At 35.9% G+C, this 19,052-nt stretch overlaps 1 protein-coding gene across 1 annotated transcript in view; it reads left to right on the top strand.

The window, feature by feature from the left end:
* LOC113231871 (short neuropeptide F) overlaps positions 1-19,052 on the top strand; it is a 112,188-nt gene that overhangs the window by 52,700 nt on the left and 40,436 nt on the right. Inside the window, exon 2 of the mRNA XM_026466408.1 lies at positions 17,758-17,859. Coding sequence (XP_026322193.1) covers positions 17,760-17,859 — 100 coding nt within the window. The 5' untranslated portion in view covers positions 17,758-17,759. The remainder of the gene's footprint in view (positions 1-17,757; positions 17,860-19,052) is intronic.

The following is a 19,052-nucleotide window of genomic DNA, read 5'->3' on the forward strand; positions in this document are numbered from 1 at the left end:
CCGCGTACTTGGCATCATTAGACCACGATCTTCCCATGACAGTTTTTTGAAGACATCTTCCAGTACCTACCGAAGTAAACAATTTTGGTGAAAGTGTGTCGCCTTGTCTTACTCATGTTTTGATGTATAGAGTCCGTTTGGTCACGCAAGTTTCAAGTGTATTATTATTATGGCAAATAAATTATTATCTACTCAGAACCAAATAAACGGTTTTTTGAGTGCCCCGACAGAATGAAAGAGTGAATCGTACAAAAGATCCTTAAGATTTGACAAACCCTTATACATTCCAAAATTTAGTGAAATTGAAATATTAGACTTTTATTTGCAGGAGTTTAAAAGCCACATTATCATGTCAAGTTTTATATTTTAACTTACCTATGTTAGAATTATGTATCATTATCATAGATATAGAAAAAAAGCTATATCTATGATCATTATTCATTATTCAATTCGATCTTTCTTTGTTTTTTGTTTTGGAATTTTATTACTTAAATATTTTTAAATGAGCATTGCTCGGCTTTGGTTATACCTTATACTTGTTCACGTTTTTGTACAGGGAACTATAGGTTTAGTAGTAATATCACGAATTATATGAAACAAATAATGTATATAAACGCAATTTATATCTCTTCTATTTAAGCACAATAAGTTGTCGACTAATTTCGCAGAATCTTTAAACCTCTTTCCTCAAAAGTCGAAATTTCGAAGATGTGACCATATTACACCACGTTCAAAATACTCTACCTGTTTTATCGAAGCAATGACACGACATAATGGTTTTGCTATAAAACTTTTGTTTCATATACTTCAGATGATTAAGAACGCCTAATTCTGTATCAAATATATAGTATGTATATGTATAAAAATACGTTTATTTTCGTGCACATATTTGCATTCAGTTCTTTTTAGACTACTTTTCTATCGTTCATTGACCTCTCTCTTGTCGTACCATGACCCAGCTCGAAGAGGCTAAGTGAAAACTGGTTTGTCAATCATCACAGACCACAGGGCCACAACAACCTGTACAGCAGTCCAGTCCATACAAACGCAGTAAATACATGCAAAACGTAATACAAGTTATGAACTTGAAAAATTGCCAGCAGCAAGCACCGCATTTTTCTTTATTGCACATCTCAATATTTACTTGTTACATAACACAAACTAATATTGTGTCTAAAACTGTGTTCACTGATCTACTTTTCTTTGTAGCATTGACATTCATCTTTTATTCACTGAATGACTTGACTATTAAAAAAATGTACCGACGTTCAACACTATAAAAATTAACCTTTTCAAATGAAACTAATTCTCCAAAGAGAATTTAAGCACTACGTTTATAATTCTCCATCGCACAATATTCACAAGTGATCCATTTCGGTTCACTTTATAAAGGTAGGACTCATCCAAAAACTTCTTCTTTTTCTTTTTACTTATTGGCCATAAAGGACATCCCTTTATGGGTTTTTGCAGGTTCTGCTATTCAACGAGGGTTGTATAAGTATTATGTGAGAAAGTAAAAGTTTACGTATGAAATTTTTAATTTTTACGTTGCGGCATCCAAGAACAACAAATTAAACTTAAAATACGTTGATTTCTGTTTGACACACTGTCATAATTCTCAATCTTGTAAAAGATTAAATCTTGTAAAAAGACTACACGGTTTTTACCGAAAGGATCTTATTACTGAAGACTTAAACCATTATACTGAAGAAAAAGAGAAACTAATGACTAGGCAGTATGGTCTCCGACCGTCGCCTGTTCCATGCGGAAAAAAAATATTATGGAATTTTGAAAACAACTAACCGAAATGTAAGTAATGGCTCGCTTATATATAAGAATATTAAATTCGAATTTCATACGATATTTTATGAGATGTTGTTCATTATAATCATATTTTTTTTGTTGCTGTTATATTAAAGGTTACGGACATTATAGGATCGTAGTCTTTATTTGCTAGCGACTGTACAAAACGATCACAATGAATATCACATCTTCAAATTTAACTGCCTCTGTGGCCGAACGGTTACCATGCGGGACTGCCACGCAGAGGTCCCAGGTTCGATTCCCGGGACGGGAGAAATATTTGTATGGCCTATATTTATTTCTCTCGTGAGTTTGGGTGTAATTTGTGGGTGTCTATGTGTGTGTCCATAGCACCCGCAACACAGAGTTTGAGGTACAACACCAAGTGCGGGGCTATGTTGAGTGTGTGCGTTATTTATTTGTGCGTTATTTATTAAATGTTACTTATAAGTGCTTATAAGCTACGAACGCGTATTCATAACATTTAATTCACTAGGAGGTTGGCCTCATCAACTAAACGCTCGTCATCACCACCTTAATTTGAAGCTAGAATATCTCCTTCGTTTCATTAATCATCGGTTATGTCTTCAAAACAGGCACCACAATCGCAGCAACCAACGCAATCGACGCCTAGCAAATCCAGTATAAACATGCAGCACCAAATACAAGTTATAATTCGTAAGCATGCACAAATCGTATTACAGCATCGTACATAAAAAACATAGCACATCTCAGTGTTATTGTTTGGCACCAAAAGAAAGACGTAATAATACTTAAAAATGTGCCTTTGCCAATGGTTTTAGGTACTTTTTGTTTTCTCAACAACACAATATGAAACTTCTTAAAATAATACACGTTGACGTCCTTTTCTTTTTGTTTGACAGTTGTCAAACAGAAAGAAGAGTATTCTGTCTTAGACTTTTTTCCCATCCTCTAAGTATTCTGTTTTTGAGAATTAGACAAAAACTAAGCAGCTTAGTTTTTTTTAGTATTAATGGCTGTGCCTTCGCATTTAGCCAATGAAAGGGTTAGCAAAGCAGAATTATAGATTATGGAAGAGATACGGAATTTAGATGAAAAAGGATATGGCAGGTTGAGCAGGTGGGCAGCTATTATATATCGGCATACATAATAAAGCTTGATATTATTATTTTTCGTTGCATGCAAACATTTTTGTTGCATAAATATAATAAACTTGTTATGGACGTGGGGAGTGAACACTGACGACCAGGAGTTCGGTTATGAAAGTATCGTGGTCAATTGAGTGATTGCATACCTTTTCAATTGATAAAAAATTACTTTTAAAAAGACACGATGTTATTATTATAGAAAGTTTCCATTTAACATTTGGAGCATCTTTTTCTTGAAGTTCTTTATCGTGCCAGTCTTTAAAAATAGATTCAGGTTTTTTTAAGGTTTTTTTAGTGAGTAGTAGTACGAGTAATAAACAAGTAATCACCATATAAAAGTAGTAAATATGTTAGAGAGTTTTGTTTCCCGGTATATCTAAAATTGCCTTGCTTATAAAATGATGAATGAAAAGGCACCGATAAAGACCATGTTCATATCAAGCAAGTAGGTTACTTAAGATGAAAATTAAAACATTCGCCTAAAATGTTATCTGAACAGAAATTTAATTGCAATTCAGCCAGATACTACTTAAATATTTATTATTAAGAATTTCTTGTACGCGTCTTTATTTTTTATAACATTTTACTTCGACTTATCTTATCTATGGAAGAATAGCTAGTTGACCATCAGTTCATAAAAAAAAAAAACACACCCGCCATTTGCACATAAAATTGTTGTGTTGTGAACCATTATTTATTGATTTTAGAAATAGACATTGTATTTATTTCCTTGCAATGTGATGGAACACTTTGTATATATCACGGATGGTAAAAGAATACAAAGCTCGAGTTACTAAAGCCTTCAGCCTTCGGCTTCGGGCTTTTAATAGAATCTCGTTGGTAATTTCTTATTAACCGTCCTATCCTATCCTTAATACATAATATACTATTTCGTATGGATTCATAATCATAGTGCGTGCATACATAAATATTATGTATACACGCACTATAAGTCTCCGAAATAAATAAGAAAAAAATACTATAAATGGTCAGAAAAGAATTTATTGTTTCACAAAATATTCTCCGTTAACTTTAATGCACTTTTTCATACGAGTGAACCAATTTTGAAAACATGTATGCCACTCCTCCGTGACAATCTCTGATACATATATTTCATACCTTTCGACAGCCTCTTCAGGTGATGAAAATCGTTGACCGCGTAACGGGTTCTTAATTTTTGGAAATAAATAAAAGTCACAAGGTACCAGGTCGGGACTGTACGCGGGATGGCTCATAAGGACAACGTTGTTCACCTTCAAAAATTAATTTGTCTGTCTGGCCGTGTGCGAACTGGCATTATCGTGGTGCAAGATGACACGGCGTCTACGGTTATTTTAACGGAGTTTGTCAATAACTTCCGGCAAACAAATGGTCGTGTACCAATCACTATTCACGGTACAACGATTCTCCCAAGCAATAGTAGCCACGTGTCCAGTTTTATTAAAAAAGAAGCTATTATCCGCTTAGAGGCACTCTGCACGCGCGCCACTTTGGTTGGTTTCGGCTCATCTCGAAAGTCCCATACGCTCGATTGCTGCTTTGTTTTGGGATCGTAACCTTAGAATAATAACGCATAGAAACCTAGCCCGCACACGCTAAGTAAGGCAAGTTGAAGCGCTCCCAAAGGGCCTACACGAGCGGGCGGGCCTTCAGTGCTCAAGGTCAACTTGCACCGCGAACGGCTTCAGAATTTTAGCTAAAAATGACGAAATGTGCGGTAAATGAGTGTAAAAATACGTCAGACAAACATAAAATAGATACTAACATCATATTCCACAAGGAAGTAACGCGTTTCAACTTGTATTTTTATATAAATATTCACTAAAACCGAAAATTAATGTACTACTAAAACTAGCCTATATGAATTTGATTTTTGCCTCATCTGTGACAGTTCGTTTGATATGAAACTATCACTCTATGCGTTATTATTCTAAGATCGTAACTATAAATCCATGTTTCGTCACCTGTTACTATGTCCCACACCAAATTTGACGCCCCTTCGTTGAATCTGGTAAGCATGGCATTGAACTAAGTGACGCGATCCGTTTTTTGAGTCTCAGTCAAATTGTGTGGGATCCACCGGGAGCACAGCTTTTTCACACCCAAATGTTTGTGTAGTACTGATTGTATTTGACTCACGCCTATGCCTAAAGATGCCCATATCTCATGGTACGTCACATGTCTGTCTGTTTTGATCATACGGCGCACAGCATCTATGGACGGTGGACGGTCGACCATCACGAAATTCGTCACTGAGATTCACACGACCCCGTTTGAATTCTGCAAACCAGCTATAAATAGTCGTCTTGCATGGTGCTTTATCGCCAAAAGCAGTTTGAAGCCGAGCAAAGCTCCGCTGTTAAATTACAGTTAAAGTCGTAAAAATCGTACTACGAAATGGTGATGTAGACAACCAATTTCTGAAATGACGCCACAATGTAAAAACAAGTGACTGTCAGATGAAACAAATTGTATTCTACAGCCAAAGAGTTCCATTTTCAAATGTTGTAATTACTTTTAAATATTGTTTATGTAAATGGCCAGTTCTGGAAACTTATAGTGCGGCCTATGTAAGAAAAGTGGTGTAATTTTTGTGTGCGGCACTATATAAGTACAGTCCATGAATGGGTTAAAAAATATAGTCGAATTGAGATCCTCTTTCTTTTTAAAGTCGTTTAAAATAGTTTCATTTTTAATGTCTAACAATAGCGAAAACCTAAAAACTCGATAAGTTACTCGTATTTTAAAGAATTAAATGTGAGAGAAATATATTGTAGCTAAGGTTGAGGTAAAGGTTTTATGAAATCCTTTGAGGTTCAAGTAATATTTGCAGCATATCACGTATTGCTATTTCTAGTTTAGAACTTTCCTAATGGCTTCCTTACTGGTGTCGAGTTACACAAGGCAAATTAGCAATTCCTACAATTCCTGGCGGACAACGTTTGCAATATCATGAGCAATTGCAAAGTTTGTTCAGTTGCGCTGTTTTAGTTTTGAACTCTATACGTGAAACGTCGATATTATCAGGTATTGTTGGTAATTTTAAATAGAAAGCTATCGTCAGCCATGCCACAAGAGTGTTGCCGGTGCATTGCGTCGTCGCAACGCTATGATTTCAACGCACCGAGCGCCACACTAGCAGTGCGATGTCGCAACGTAACGTCATTTACGTACGCCACGCAGCACCTCTCCCCACTTCGCCTCCTGTCCCCTTGTCCGATAACTACGCGTTCCGTCGCCGCGCGCTTTATCAACGCATCGTGTGGCATGTTGTTCTGATTTATAAGTAAAACAACGCAGCAACGTCACCGCTCAGTCGTCGCAACGCATCATGTGGCATCGCTCTTAAAGGCATATTATCCTGAGCTTCAGTGACTCCACGAAAACAAAAATATTAAAAAATATTACATTATATACTCTGGTCGTATTAATTTTTGTGTGTCAGAATACTGTTCTAGCATTTATTTTATAAAAATTGGTATAGAAATTAAACTTTTAAAATCGCGTGTATTTGTTTTCTCAAAAAAGCAAATTACACTTGAAATGGAGCGAGTTTTACCCGCGCCCGCCGCCGTGATTGCGGTACCGCGACCTCCGTAGAATGTAGATATGTATAGAGATGGGAAAAACTGCTTATTTTTTTAAACGTTTAAACGTTATGCTTTTTTTAGAAAAGCGTGCTTTTTTAAACGCTTTTTCACTTAAACGCTTAAACGGTTTTTAGTTTGAAGGTAACAAAATCGTTTAGAAAACGTTTAAGCGCATAGACTTTTATGTTATATATTTTATGTTATGTTTTGACTGCCTCAGTGGCCGAACGGTTACCATGCCGGACTGCCACACAGAGGTCCCAGGTTCGATTCCCGGGCCGGGAGAAATGTTTGTATGGCTTACATTTATTTCTCTCGTGAGTTTGGGTGTAATTTGTGGTTGTCTACGTGTGTGTCCATGGCACCCGCGATACAGGGTTTCCCTAGTGCGGGGCTATGTTGAGTGTGTGCGTTATTATTATTATTATGTTAAAAAAAGCTTGCAACGTTGTGTTGATAGCGAAACGCAAGAGTAAGCCACTAAAGGTTTTAAGATAAGTAAGTTTTTTTTTTTTGTAAAAAACGAGTTATGTTTTTATTTATGACATAACATTATTATATTAACATTTTGTTCATTGACGTTTAAAAACATAAGTTGTTTAACTATCGTAGCTGTTAATAGTTGAAATGGAAAAAACTATATGTGGAAACCATTGAAGTTTACTATCTAAGGTCACTCCCAAGAAGACTGCTTCATTAACAAGGTCTAACTTTTCTCCGTTTTTTTCTATGCTTGGACTAGTCGATTTTACGTTAGGTAAATCAAATTTAACACATTTTGTCTTCTTGGCATTAAGCAATAAATTGTTAGCATTAATTATGTATAAATAAATTCACCGTACAGTCATTTGTTACTAATATAGTATAAGGTTGCTTACTAACAAACTATGGACCTATATAAACCAGTAAACTACTTTAGAGAGGGTATCATTAATTTGTTTAGGAAACATAGATGGCGCTACCTGAAACTTAGGTACGTTGTAAAAAATGAAATTGTTGAGTATCTATAGAACTGACGAGTGACCAACGCTTATGCTTAAAATTAAAAACGTGCTTATGCGCTTATTTTAAAAAGCAGACTTTTTAAAGTGCTTTTGGTTTAAACTCCTACCTCTCGATATGTACGTAAAATTTAGTTGCACATTTCATGACGCGTTCTACGCCTGTGTCGTGGACGGTTACTCGCGGTAGCGTAAAATAATTCAATATGAATTCAATACAAATGTAATTATAATTAATAGCGACTCTACAGCATGACAACAATTAATGCCACTAATCTCTGGACAGGGCTGGTAGCTGTAACGTTACCTAGCTGGGTAAAATAATACTTTCATAGATGGCGCTACGGTTAAAAGTCGTTGAAAACCAAATGCAAAGATCCGACAAACAAGCACATAGAAAAATTCGTGAGGTCCGTTACGGTTTGCTGTAAGACGTTGGTTCGAATTCAGCCGGATCGAAGGATTTTTTCTAAGGGCGTTTGAGTGCGTAAGAGTGTTCGATCTTTGTATTAATAATTGTAACAAACAAGTGGTGTAATATGACATCGTGACATTCAATAAACTCAAAAAATTTGAATTATTACTAGGTAAATTAAATTATGCCAGAAGAGAACCCCATTGAAAATCTTGCATGTTTATTAAGGGAGTACTACATTTACCGATCCGATTTATCGACCCGGAATCGCATTAAGCCCGAAAAAACTTTATGTCCAAGTGGAAATAGAACACGCAACGTTATTTTCGCTGTTATTGCAAGGACACAAAGTTTTTTTCTGACAACATTACTATCACAGATCATTTGTCTTCGTAGCCAAATACCGTTAAAACGACTTTTCTTACTTGTTCTGTTCCCTAACGAGATTTCAAAAATATTGTAAGTTTTTTTATTAGGTATTTTATTATGATGCGCATTGACTTCCATCTCATCTGATGAAAAGTGACGATGAGGTCGGCGGGATTGAGTTTGCACACCTTTTTTTTCTTATAAGATATCAAATGACAGGACGAATAAGAAAAAGCACCTGGTGGTAGGCGACACGCGTGTCCATAACAGTTTCAGTGCCACTCTGAGCTTTACATCTTTATTTTGTAATAAACGATTTCTATTCTATTCTTTAAATCTGAGGGGCACTGCTACCTGTCACCCTGAGACATAATTCACTGTCGGTTCGAGGCCATATGTTCGCTCATAGATTCACGCGGTGTACGACTGAAGTGAAGCTAACGCTCTTCACAGCATACTACCAGAGCTTCTACACGTGTGCGCTACGGACCAACTTTACACTGGGATCATACAGTGCCTTGCGAGTCTAATATAATAACACCTCTAGGGCCTTGTTGCGGCTCCCCCAATTCTGGTGCAAAGCATCTGAAATGTTCGCAGATGCTGCTGTGGACGATTTCTATGCTATCAAGTGTAAAATTTCCACATCAATAGTACGAAGAGTGGGGTTCATCCTGTTTGATGTTAATATAATAATATGTAATTTATCAGCCTGTAGAGTGGCTGTACCATACTAATCGTAACACTAACATAGCTGTAAGGTGTGCTTTGTTACTGACCGATTAACTTATATGGACTATGTTGTCTGAAAATAAATGATTTTTATTTTATTTTTTTATTTATTTATAACTTGACAAGTCCCACGTGCCTGTAATTTCAACAGCGGCCTTATCCTTCAAAATCGAAACACAGTAATGCTCACATTACTGCTTGGCGGCAGAAATAAGTAACGAACTTTTGCACAAGGAGCTCTACTCTTACACCATGGCTACACCTAAATAATGCCTATTCACTCTCGCGTTAAAAAGCCCAATTTACAAGTTTTATTAGGACGAATATTTAGAAATACACAGTAATATTGAAAGCAGTGGAAATTGGAAACTTCATTCTTTATACTTGACACAGACCGATCTACAACGAAAGTGCCATATATAGTGACAAAAATGCATGTAAAAACAACCGTCAACATGTGCCACCAAGCATCGTTGGATATTACAATTCCTAAAAATGCTGATACGCCGGGTGTCGGTGACGTTATATGGGCGTGATAAGCGTGATTGATGACGTCACTCCGCGTGTCAACGCTGCACATTACCCGACTAGAATGAGGACATAATTGAAAAATGAATGTTTCGGGATATGACACTGAGACCAACAGCTTACTTGAAATCTTGTATTATTTGGATGACATTCGGATCTAGCCTAGACTTCTAAGCAAACTACAATGAGAAAAGCGCTAAACACCCAATTTTCTAATTATAATTACATGCTTCTGGCCCTCAGATTTGTACGAAAAATATATTTTTCTAGATACGTAGTGTACATTTTTATTGAATTGAAATTCAATTATTTTTTGTGAAATTACTCCACTAGTTTGTTATAATTATTAATACAAAGATCGAACACTCAGAAAAAATTCCTTCAATCCGGCTGGATTCGAACGGACGTCTTCTAGCATACCGTGCCAGACGTTATACCAACTAAGTCACGGAACAAACCAGCGTACCTCACGAATGTTTTATGTGCTTGTTGTCGTATCTTTGTATTTGGTTTTTAACGACTTTTTAGTCGTAGTGCCTTCTATGAGAAATCTATGAAAGTTTTATCGCCCAGTTAGATACCTTTGCAGCTACCGGCCCTGGCGAGAGATGTCGCTATTCACTGTATTTAAAATTTTATTGAATTGATATTAGCTTAGTGGGTATGGCGTTTGGCACGGTATGCTAGAAGACGTCGGTTCGAATCCGGCCGGATCGAAGGAATTTTTACTGAGTATTCGATCTTTGTATTAATAATTAGATACGTAGTAGTTATATAGAATAAAGCGCAAAATTTGACTGTCATATTTTTATTATAATGCACATTGGGCGTTTACGACGCTGAATTACAGCCGCTTTATCACCACATGCAATGCGTTGCGAGCTTTTATTGCAATGCCTTGCATATGTTTGTGTTTGTCCTTTTTGTTATTTTTTTTTATTTCAAAGTCATCATTCAGCCATACGACGCCCACTGCTAGGCATAGGCCTCCCCCAACGATCTCCACGACGATCGGTCCTGCGCTGCCCGCATCCACCGCCTTCCCGCAATCTTTACCAGATCGTCGGTCCACCTGGTGGGGGGCCTACCCACTGAGCGTAATATCTTGTTTAAATTTTAAAGGAATATCTTGATTTAATACTTATATTTTGTTTGTGCGGTGTTACTTTTTGTACTATTGTTTTTTCGATTTCTTAAATATGTATTGCATGTTTATTTATCTTTACGTGACTTTAGGAATAATATTGTCCGGGAATTAATTGTTTCACACAACATGTACATTTTGATGACCACATGGCATTAGGAGGATAGATATAATTTATAATCTAAGAATGACAACTACAGAGAAGGCTTTGACGGTTAAAGATGAAGAACTTGTCAGTCGCATTTCGTGTCTTATAATAAATAATAACAAGTTGACATAGGCCTGTTGTTACAACGGGACAACTTGGGCTGTAGTTTCCTAGCGGGCCCAATGCGAATTGGAAACAAATAAATCAATATAAATAAATATTAGATAACACATACGTTGCTTTGATCCATTTCTGATCTCATAGTAAGTACCTAAAGCATTTGTTTTATGGGAATCAGAAACTACGACGGTATCACAAACTGTTAGTTTTCTACATTGACCCGGCCGGGGATCGACCCCGAGACCTCAGAGATGGCGTCTACATGAAAACTAGTGTGCAAGCCACTCGATTAAGGCGGTCGTCAAAACATCATACACATCATTTGCACATCATTTCAAAAAAACTCAAGAGATACAAAGCCAGATTCGAACCCACGCCCTGTGCTGGAGAGCCGGTAGGTCAAACCATTAGACTACCAGGGGTCTTACCATGAACTCTTATTACGATTCAGTTTAAGATACAAAATGAATCGTTGCGAGACAGCACTACATTAAGTGTATATCACTATCCCGCTCTATTGCTACTAAAAACTTAAAGTCTTGAATTTGAGTTCTGAGTGAACTCTAATAACGTTTCTAGAAATTCAGACCTCATAAAACTTTCATCTCTTCGCTGTATTAGTCTACTTGTTGATCGCGAACTCGATTACGCTGACGTCACGGCGATGACGTGACGAATCACGACTGCGAAACGCTGGTGCCAATTTTCACTCGGCTATTACAGGTCACTGGACTTATTCGCATTTGCGAACTCACTGGTTCGTCGAAACGTGCCAAATGAAAACGGACCATGTATCGTATGTTCAGGAAATGTATTTTTTTACTATGCCATAAGCTATTTTTTTGCTGATTTTTACACGATTCTCTGATGCGGATTATATTTTTAACGCTACGTATATTTTTAATGCGTTAATTTTATTAGTATACTTTCTTTTTTAAGAAGCGGTATTATCGAACATTTATGGGTTGTAGTTTGGTTGATACACTTGATAGGTCAATGGTTGTAGTAGTATAAAGACAAGAGTAAGTCAAGTTTGAAACTTAGGATTTTAATTCAACTCTGTACAGCTTATGCAAGCAGCAGTGGAGCTCCTTGTGAGAGTTCGTCCATGGAAGTACTGCCATTTTACCTATTTCTGCAACCAAGCAGTAATGTCAGCATTACAAGCATTCTAATTTTTAAAGGTAAGGGTGCAGGTGTAATTACAGGCACATGGGACTTGTCAACTTATGTCTCAGGGTGACGGGCGCAGTGGCAATGCTCCTTAGACATTTGCGATTTAAAGCTCCGAGTGGCTCTGCAACTGTTATGGACAGGCGTGTAGTTACAATCAGGCTCACGACTTGTGCGTCCAGTCACTTGATATTAAAAAAAAAGCTTACGATGACAGCGATTAAAGTCCAGAATGTTAAGTATGATGTGTGCACACATTGTATAATTCGATTGTTATCTTTTAAACTGAAACAGTTTTCAATACGGTAAGCGATGTGGAATGGTGCTCACGAAACGTTTCGCTTCCACATTTATATGGTGAATGGCAAAGGACTGGAATTCCCTGCCTGCAGACTTGTTCCTCGAACTATACTATTGCCTTTACATATTATATACTACTGGGCCTTTTCAAGACTAGAGTGAATAGGCATTATTTAAGTGTGCATGCTACGTCGTCGACCTCATCGTCGTTTTCCATCAGGTGAGATGGACGTCAAATGTGAACTTATTTTCTTATATAAAAAGAAATATGTGGAATAAGACTGAATAAAATGAAATTCAGCAATAACCTTTCAAATCTTTTTATGAGACTCTAAACTAATGAATACAGTTCATCTACTTCTCTATGTTTAAAATAGAAAGAAAATTGTACTTACAGAAAATGTAAGCTGTTATTATTAATTAACACAATGCCGTGCAGTTTTCTTTTCATTTGCACCGCAGATGCTTATATCAGCGTGCTTTTAAAGTGACGACATTGTTTTAATAATCTCCGAAGAAAGTCTTTGTATATGTTAATTTGTTAAGATGTTTAGCGCATTTGCTCCGAGATTAATGTAGGGTCGCACATTTATACTTATAAAATTGAGAAAATTTTAAATTCTTGAAGTAAATTAAGATTTTTACAAAGCTGGCCATATCTTTGTGTATATACAAGTGTAAAAGTTTTAAGTGATATGCAAGTAAGGGCGCTGGTGAAATTACGGCCACCTGGGACTTGTCAACTTATGTCTCAGAGTGACGGGCGCACTGACACTGCCTCTTTAGATCTTTGCGATTTGAGCTCTGAGTGACACTGCAATAGATAGGCGCGTCGCTTAACACCAGGCGCACGTCTTGTTCGTCCGGTGACGTTAGACTTATTATAAAAAAAGATTAAAATTCAAATATCTTAATTTCACAATAAATTATACTTCGTACCTTCGATGTAACTAGGGCACAACTGCATAATGACAATTTTTCGGGAGAGAGATTTAACGACTCTACCAATGAAAAGATACTGAATAGGAGGGTAAAAAAAATCACATAATACACATAACATGTTTCACGTGGTCCGTATTACATGTATCAAAAGTGTCTAGGGATCAAACACGTTTTTGTTAATTACTATAAAAGTATTTTTTTAAATTAATTATATTTAAATTTAATTAATCAATAAATATAATAAATCATTCAATTTCATTTTTCAAATTATAAAATTGAAAATAAAAATCGGTGTAAAATTTTTTTTCAATAAATAAACTTCATTTTTAGTAATTGGCAAAACCGTGCTTGATCCCTAGACACTTTTGATGTGTATTTTTATGAGTATCAGTGATAAAAGCACTTTTGACGTATGATCCATTACCTAAGGTATGATCACATGTGAATCAACTGTATAAGGGTATGGTTTGAAATCGATGCATTCATTAAACACTATTATTTCTTAAGATGAAGGTTTTTTTTATGATACAAGTGTAAATAATAATGAATTAATAAGGACAAGTTTATTTTAATTTCATAATTAACCACATTAACTACTTTAAACATTATACGCTCGTAGGGTGTAGATTGGGCGAAATGTTTTTTTTTTTGTATAAAATAAAGTGATGTCACGAACAAGTCGTGCGCCTGATGTTAAGCTGCACGCCTGTCCATAACAGTTGCAGTGTCACTAAGAGCTTTAAATCGCAAAGATCTGAGAGGCACTGCCACTGCGCCTGTCACCCTGAGACAAGTTGATAAGTCTTATATACCTGTAATTTCACCAAAACCCTTACCCTTCAAAACCGGAATGCAGTAATGTTCACGTTACTGCTTGGCTGCAGAAATAGGTAAAGTGGCAGTATTTCTCTGGACTAACTCTTTCACAAGAAGCTCTACACCTACAAAGGTACTCTAGGGGCTACCATATACGTAAAGAGACATTTGTCATTTCGGATTACAACCTGTAAGAACTAAACGGGTCGATATCATGGATTTTTGATCATCCAAATACGCTGAAGTTGTACTAAAAAGTTTTTGTTTCGCTATAGTTTTAAACCCCGTATATTAAACGTAAATTTTGAATTTACTTACATTGACCTATATGTGTTATATATGGACCTTTGAATAAATTTGTGAGTTTGTGAATACTACTATCAAGAACAGCTAGTCTTAACTTAATATACTCGTAATATCTATGACTCTTATTCATGAAAATGATTACTTTTTCATAAAGGTACTGCGGGTGCTACTATAGGAATGTTAATTCCTTTATAGTTAGCTCTTAAAGACGAAATTTGCCCTTACAGCACGTTTATGTTGGACAAAGATACTATTATTATTGGCGGCATTATGAACTGGAAAAGTACGAAACTAATTTAGCTGTTCCCAAGCCTCATCGAGTATATAACCAGAAATAGAGATTAAATGTGATTTAACTTGTTTGAAAACTATTCTGCCAAATCATTACGGTGACAACTGCGCTCCGTTTGGCCAGTCCAAATCCGAAACAATTGACGACAATTGTCTCTCTTCAAAACGACCAGTTTAACTTGAGCATTGCTATAATGGACGAAAATTTAAAATTTACATATTTAATATTTAATTACCGATGAAATGTGATTCCGTTTCTTTTGTAACTAGATGTTTTGCTGTTTTTCCCACACCACCGAACGGAACAGCCCCCATAGTTAGAGATAATATCTTTATTACAATAAATACAGAACATTTTTTGAATATACGGAGACGTACACACAGGTCAGTTGTTGGCGCTGTACTATTTCAGCTTCCTAATTTGTGATTTCAATGTCAACGAGAGTGGACATTTAAAAGTGATATAAGGCCCATTTGCCAGTTGAGTTGCCAGGGATGGATGGCTCTTACTTCATCTTTATTTCTGGTTATATACTCGATGCCACGCCTCAAAGTTGTCCCATTTTTAATTGCACACCCTGAGCTGAGCCGTTTCAACAACTTAATAATTTGTGAACCCCATTCCAATTTAACATAGTTATACTTAAAAATACAACTGTATCTACAAGGTCACATTTTTCCTTTACAACTATAATGAGGTTGTCTGTCCAAAATTGGGAATTGTACACACAATTTATTGTTTCTCATCTATGGAGCAGATTATTTTTTTTATAACTGTAAACCAACCGAGTGCCTTACGTTTATTTGTTCACATCATTATTACCATTGGTGCCTTGTATCTTTAAAAGTATCACAAGCATAAAGTCTTGTGCTATTACCAATGATTTACAACAACGTTATAAGTTGTGCTACGACGTATTTACACTGTCACATAAGATTTTTCTATCTGACGTAGGCTTTAGAGCGTTCATCCATCACGCACGGTTCTGCCAAGCGTTAAATTTGCTTCCGCTCTCTCGGTCCCGCATCATGGAAAAAATGTTTGTACACAATTTCCATTCTTATTTGTTCATATTGCTCTCTATAAATATTGGACGGAACCGAATATCATTTGGTGGCCAAATAGTTACGTTGTGGGATATAAATAACACGTCTCACTACAATGGACATATAAAAATTGGAATTGTTCCTAATGGTAAACGATTCCAAAGGTGATTCAAAATGCTCCAGGTAAGTAACATGAGCATTATTGCGTTCCAGTTTTGTAAGGTAAGTATGTAAGGTTTTTGTGATTTAAAACTCTAAGTGACATTGCATGCTATGGGTAGGCGTGTCGCTTATCACCAGGCGCACCACTTGTTCATTCTGTCCAAGTCAAAGTCAAAGTCAAAGATTATTTATTCCATAGGTAAAATAAATTTACACTTGAAATCGTCACATTTAAGCTACTGCTCGTTCGCTACGCTGACCTCCCTGAGAAGAACGAGCAAGAAACTCTAGGGATCGCTCTTTTCAAATAAACTTAAATGCTACGGAATACACTTTGAATCAAATTTGTGTGGATTCTGGAGCCATGTCGTCTTTCCATACATCTTTATCTAACACGTAGTCTTCAATTTTGTAATATGATTTTTCGATCAAAATATTTTTAATGTAGTTTTTAAACTTAGGAAATGATAAACTTAATATATGCTCCGGAATCTTATTGTGTCACTTGGAATCACAATAATCTCAGTACAGAGTACTAGAAAAACTGACCTCAAAAGATCGTGGAATTACGTCTATTTGCCAAGTTTTATTGAAATCGGTTACCGGAAAGTGTGCGAAACGGATTTATCCCATAGTTTGCCACCCTTAGAGGTCGAATGTTTTCTTCAAATTAAAACGGGACCACTACCAAAGTATTCTCTTTCCAACAAAAAAATAATCATCAGTGTCGGTTCACAAGTGCCTATGGAGTTATTGCGTAACATACATACAAACTTAGGATAATAACGCATAGAAACCTAGTTCGCACACGCTAAGTGAGGCAAATTGAAGCGCGCCCAATGGGCCTACACGAGCGGGACGGGCCTTCAGTGCTCAAGGTCAACTTGCACCGCGAACAGATCAAGAATTTTAGCTAAAAATGACGAAATGTGCGGTAAATGAGTGTAAAAATACGTCAGACAAACATAAAATAGATATTAACATCACATTCCACAAGGAAGTAACGCGTTTCAATTTGTATTTTTATATAAATATTCACTAAAACCGAAAATTAACCTACTACTAAAACTAGCCTACATGAATTTGATTTTTGCCTCACTTGTGACAGGTCATTTGATATGAAACTATCATTCTATGCGTTATACATAGAATATAAGCATACAAAATAAAACATGTAGTCCAATTGAGAACCTCCTCCTTTTTAAAACAAATGGAAATTCATTTGTATCATTTGCTTTGTGTTACAATATCAAATTACGAGTTAAACTTAATATTGGACGCCCTATTTAGTTAATTGGTATAATATTCAGAATTAGTAGCAGTAGAGCTCCATGTGAAAGAGTTCGTCCAGGATAATACTGCCACCTTACCTATTTCTGCCGCCAAGCAGTAATTTGAACATTACTGCGTCCTGATTTTGAAGGATAAGAGTGCTAGTGGAATTACAAGCATATAGATCTTGTCAACTTATGTCTCAGGGTAAGAGGCGGAGTGGCTGTGCGATCTTTGCGACTTAAAGGTCCGAGTGGTGCTGCAACTGCTATACTGTATAATCGTTTACCACCAGGTGTACGACTCGTTCGTCCCGTCATTTGGTACTAAAAAAAAGTTTTGTATCGGGGTTTTTTAAATTTTAATTTAAGTGTTATGGCTATTGCACTGTTAATTTTGAAAGTAGTTAAAATGTAAGAAAGTAACCATGTAAACACTTTCCTAATATGTATATTCCGATTGTTGCAGTAATGATGGGAAGTAACGTCGTCGTGGTCTCGATGTGCGCGCTCGCCGCCCTCTGGTCGCTGCCTGTGGCTACTGCGCAGGCCATGGTACCACAGTACGAGAGTAAGTTTTCTATAATATATATCTTTATAACGATTACAATGATACATATTTATTGGGTTGATTAAAAAGTTCGCCCAGTATTAAACTGTAAAGGATAAAAGAGGTAACTTTCTTAAAGTTAATGAACTTGCTCTTGACCTCCTAAGGTCGACTCCTGCTACGTAATTTTTCGTAAGCTGTGGCTTAATTAGGTAAGTACTTTTGTTCATAAGTCTTTCTTTTTACGTAGGTCTATTATTATGAGTTACAGAAAAGTTTAAGGACTAATCATAATCATGGTCATAATCTTTATTGTATCAATGTTGTAGCGCGTAAGATTTTAGGTGGCAGCAGTTCTCAACATAATAATAATAACGCACACACTCAACATAGCTCCACATTAGGGAAACCCTGTGTCGCGGGTGCCATGTACACACACATAGACAACCACAAACAAACATGAGTACTGTAAGAACATAAAATGAAATTATTACGAAATAAATTTAAATAATCATTAATAATAAAATAATTATATTTACATATGAATTTTTATAAATGTATTGTATACAATGATATCCCGCAGACTTAGTTTATTCACTGCGGCTAGGGTTGGCTGTGTGTCCTTTGTAACTTGTAATTTTCAATGTCATTTATTTGTGCAATAAAGAATTATTATATTCATGAGATACGCAATATCTTATTAAATAATAAATGAAATATGAATTTAGTAAATTGGAATTACAGTCCTCAATTTACCAAAAACTAAATATGTTATGTTCTACTTAATTTCTAAAAATGTTCTATTGTCGTAATAGTGCTTTTCTAAATGGAATCCTTTTAACCTTTTCAAAATATAAAAATATCACACCTTGTTCCATATTATTTATAATATAATTATGTATTTTAATTGACAAATGTTCTTGAAGTTTACTTATACAACTATGTGTAATTTTGGTGAAAGGTAAAGGGAATTTGTTTATATTTCTTAAAGCATATGTGTGAAAGTCTACAGTTTGCCATTATAAATGTTTGTTTGTACGTTTCCAAATTTCGAATATATAAATTGAAGTAAGAGAAATTATCTTGTATTCCACGAAATGAGGTCGACTACTTTAGATATCTGTTGTATTCACCAGAATATGAATGCGTTGTTTTTGTATTATAAACTGTATATTTTCCTGTATGCTGTTGCCCTACAAAATAATACCGCAGGT

The sequence above is a fragment of the Hyposmocoma kahamanoa genome, unplaced genomic scaffold (genome assembly GCF_003589595.1).
Source record: "Hyposmocoma kahamanoa isolate Upper Pololo Valley unplaced genomic scaffold, ASM358959v1 66, whole genome shotgun sequence".
NCBI lineage: Eukaryota > Metazoa > Arthropoda > Insecta > Lepidoptera > Cosmopterigidae > Hyposmocoma > Hyposmocoma kahamanoa.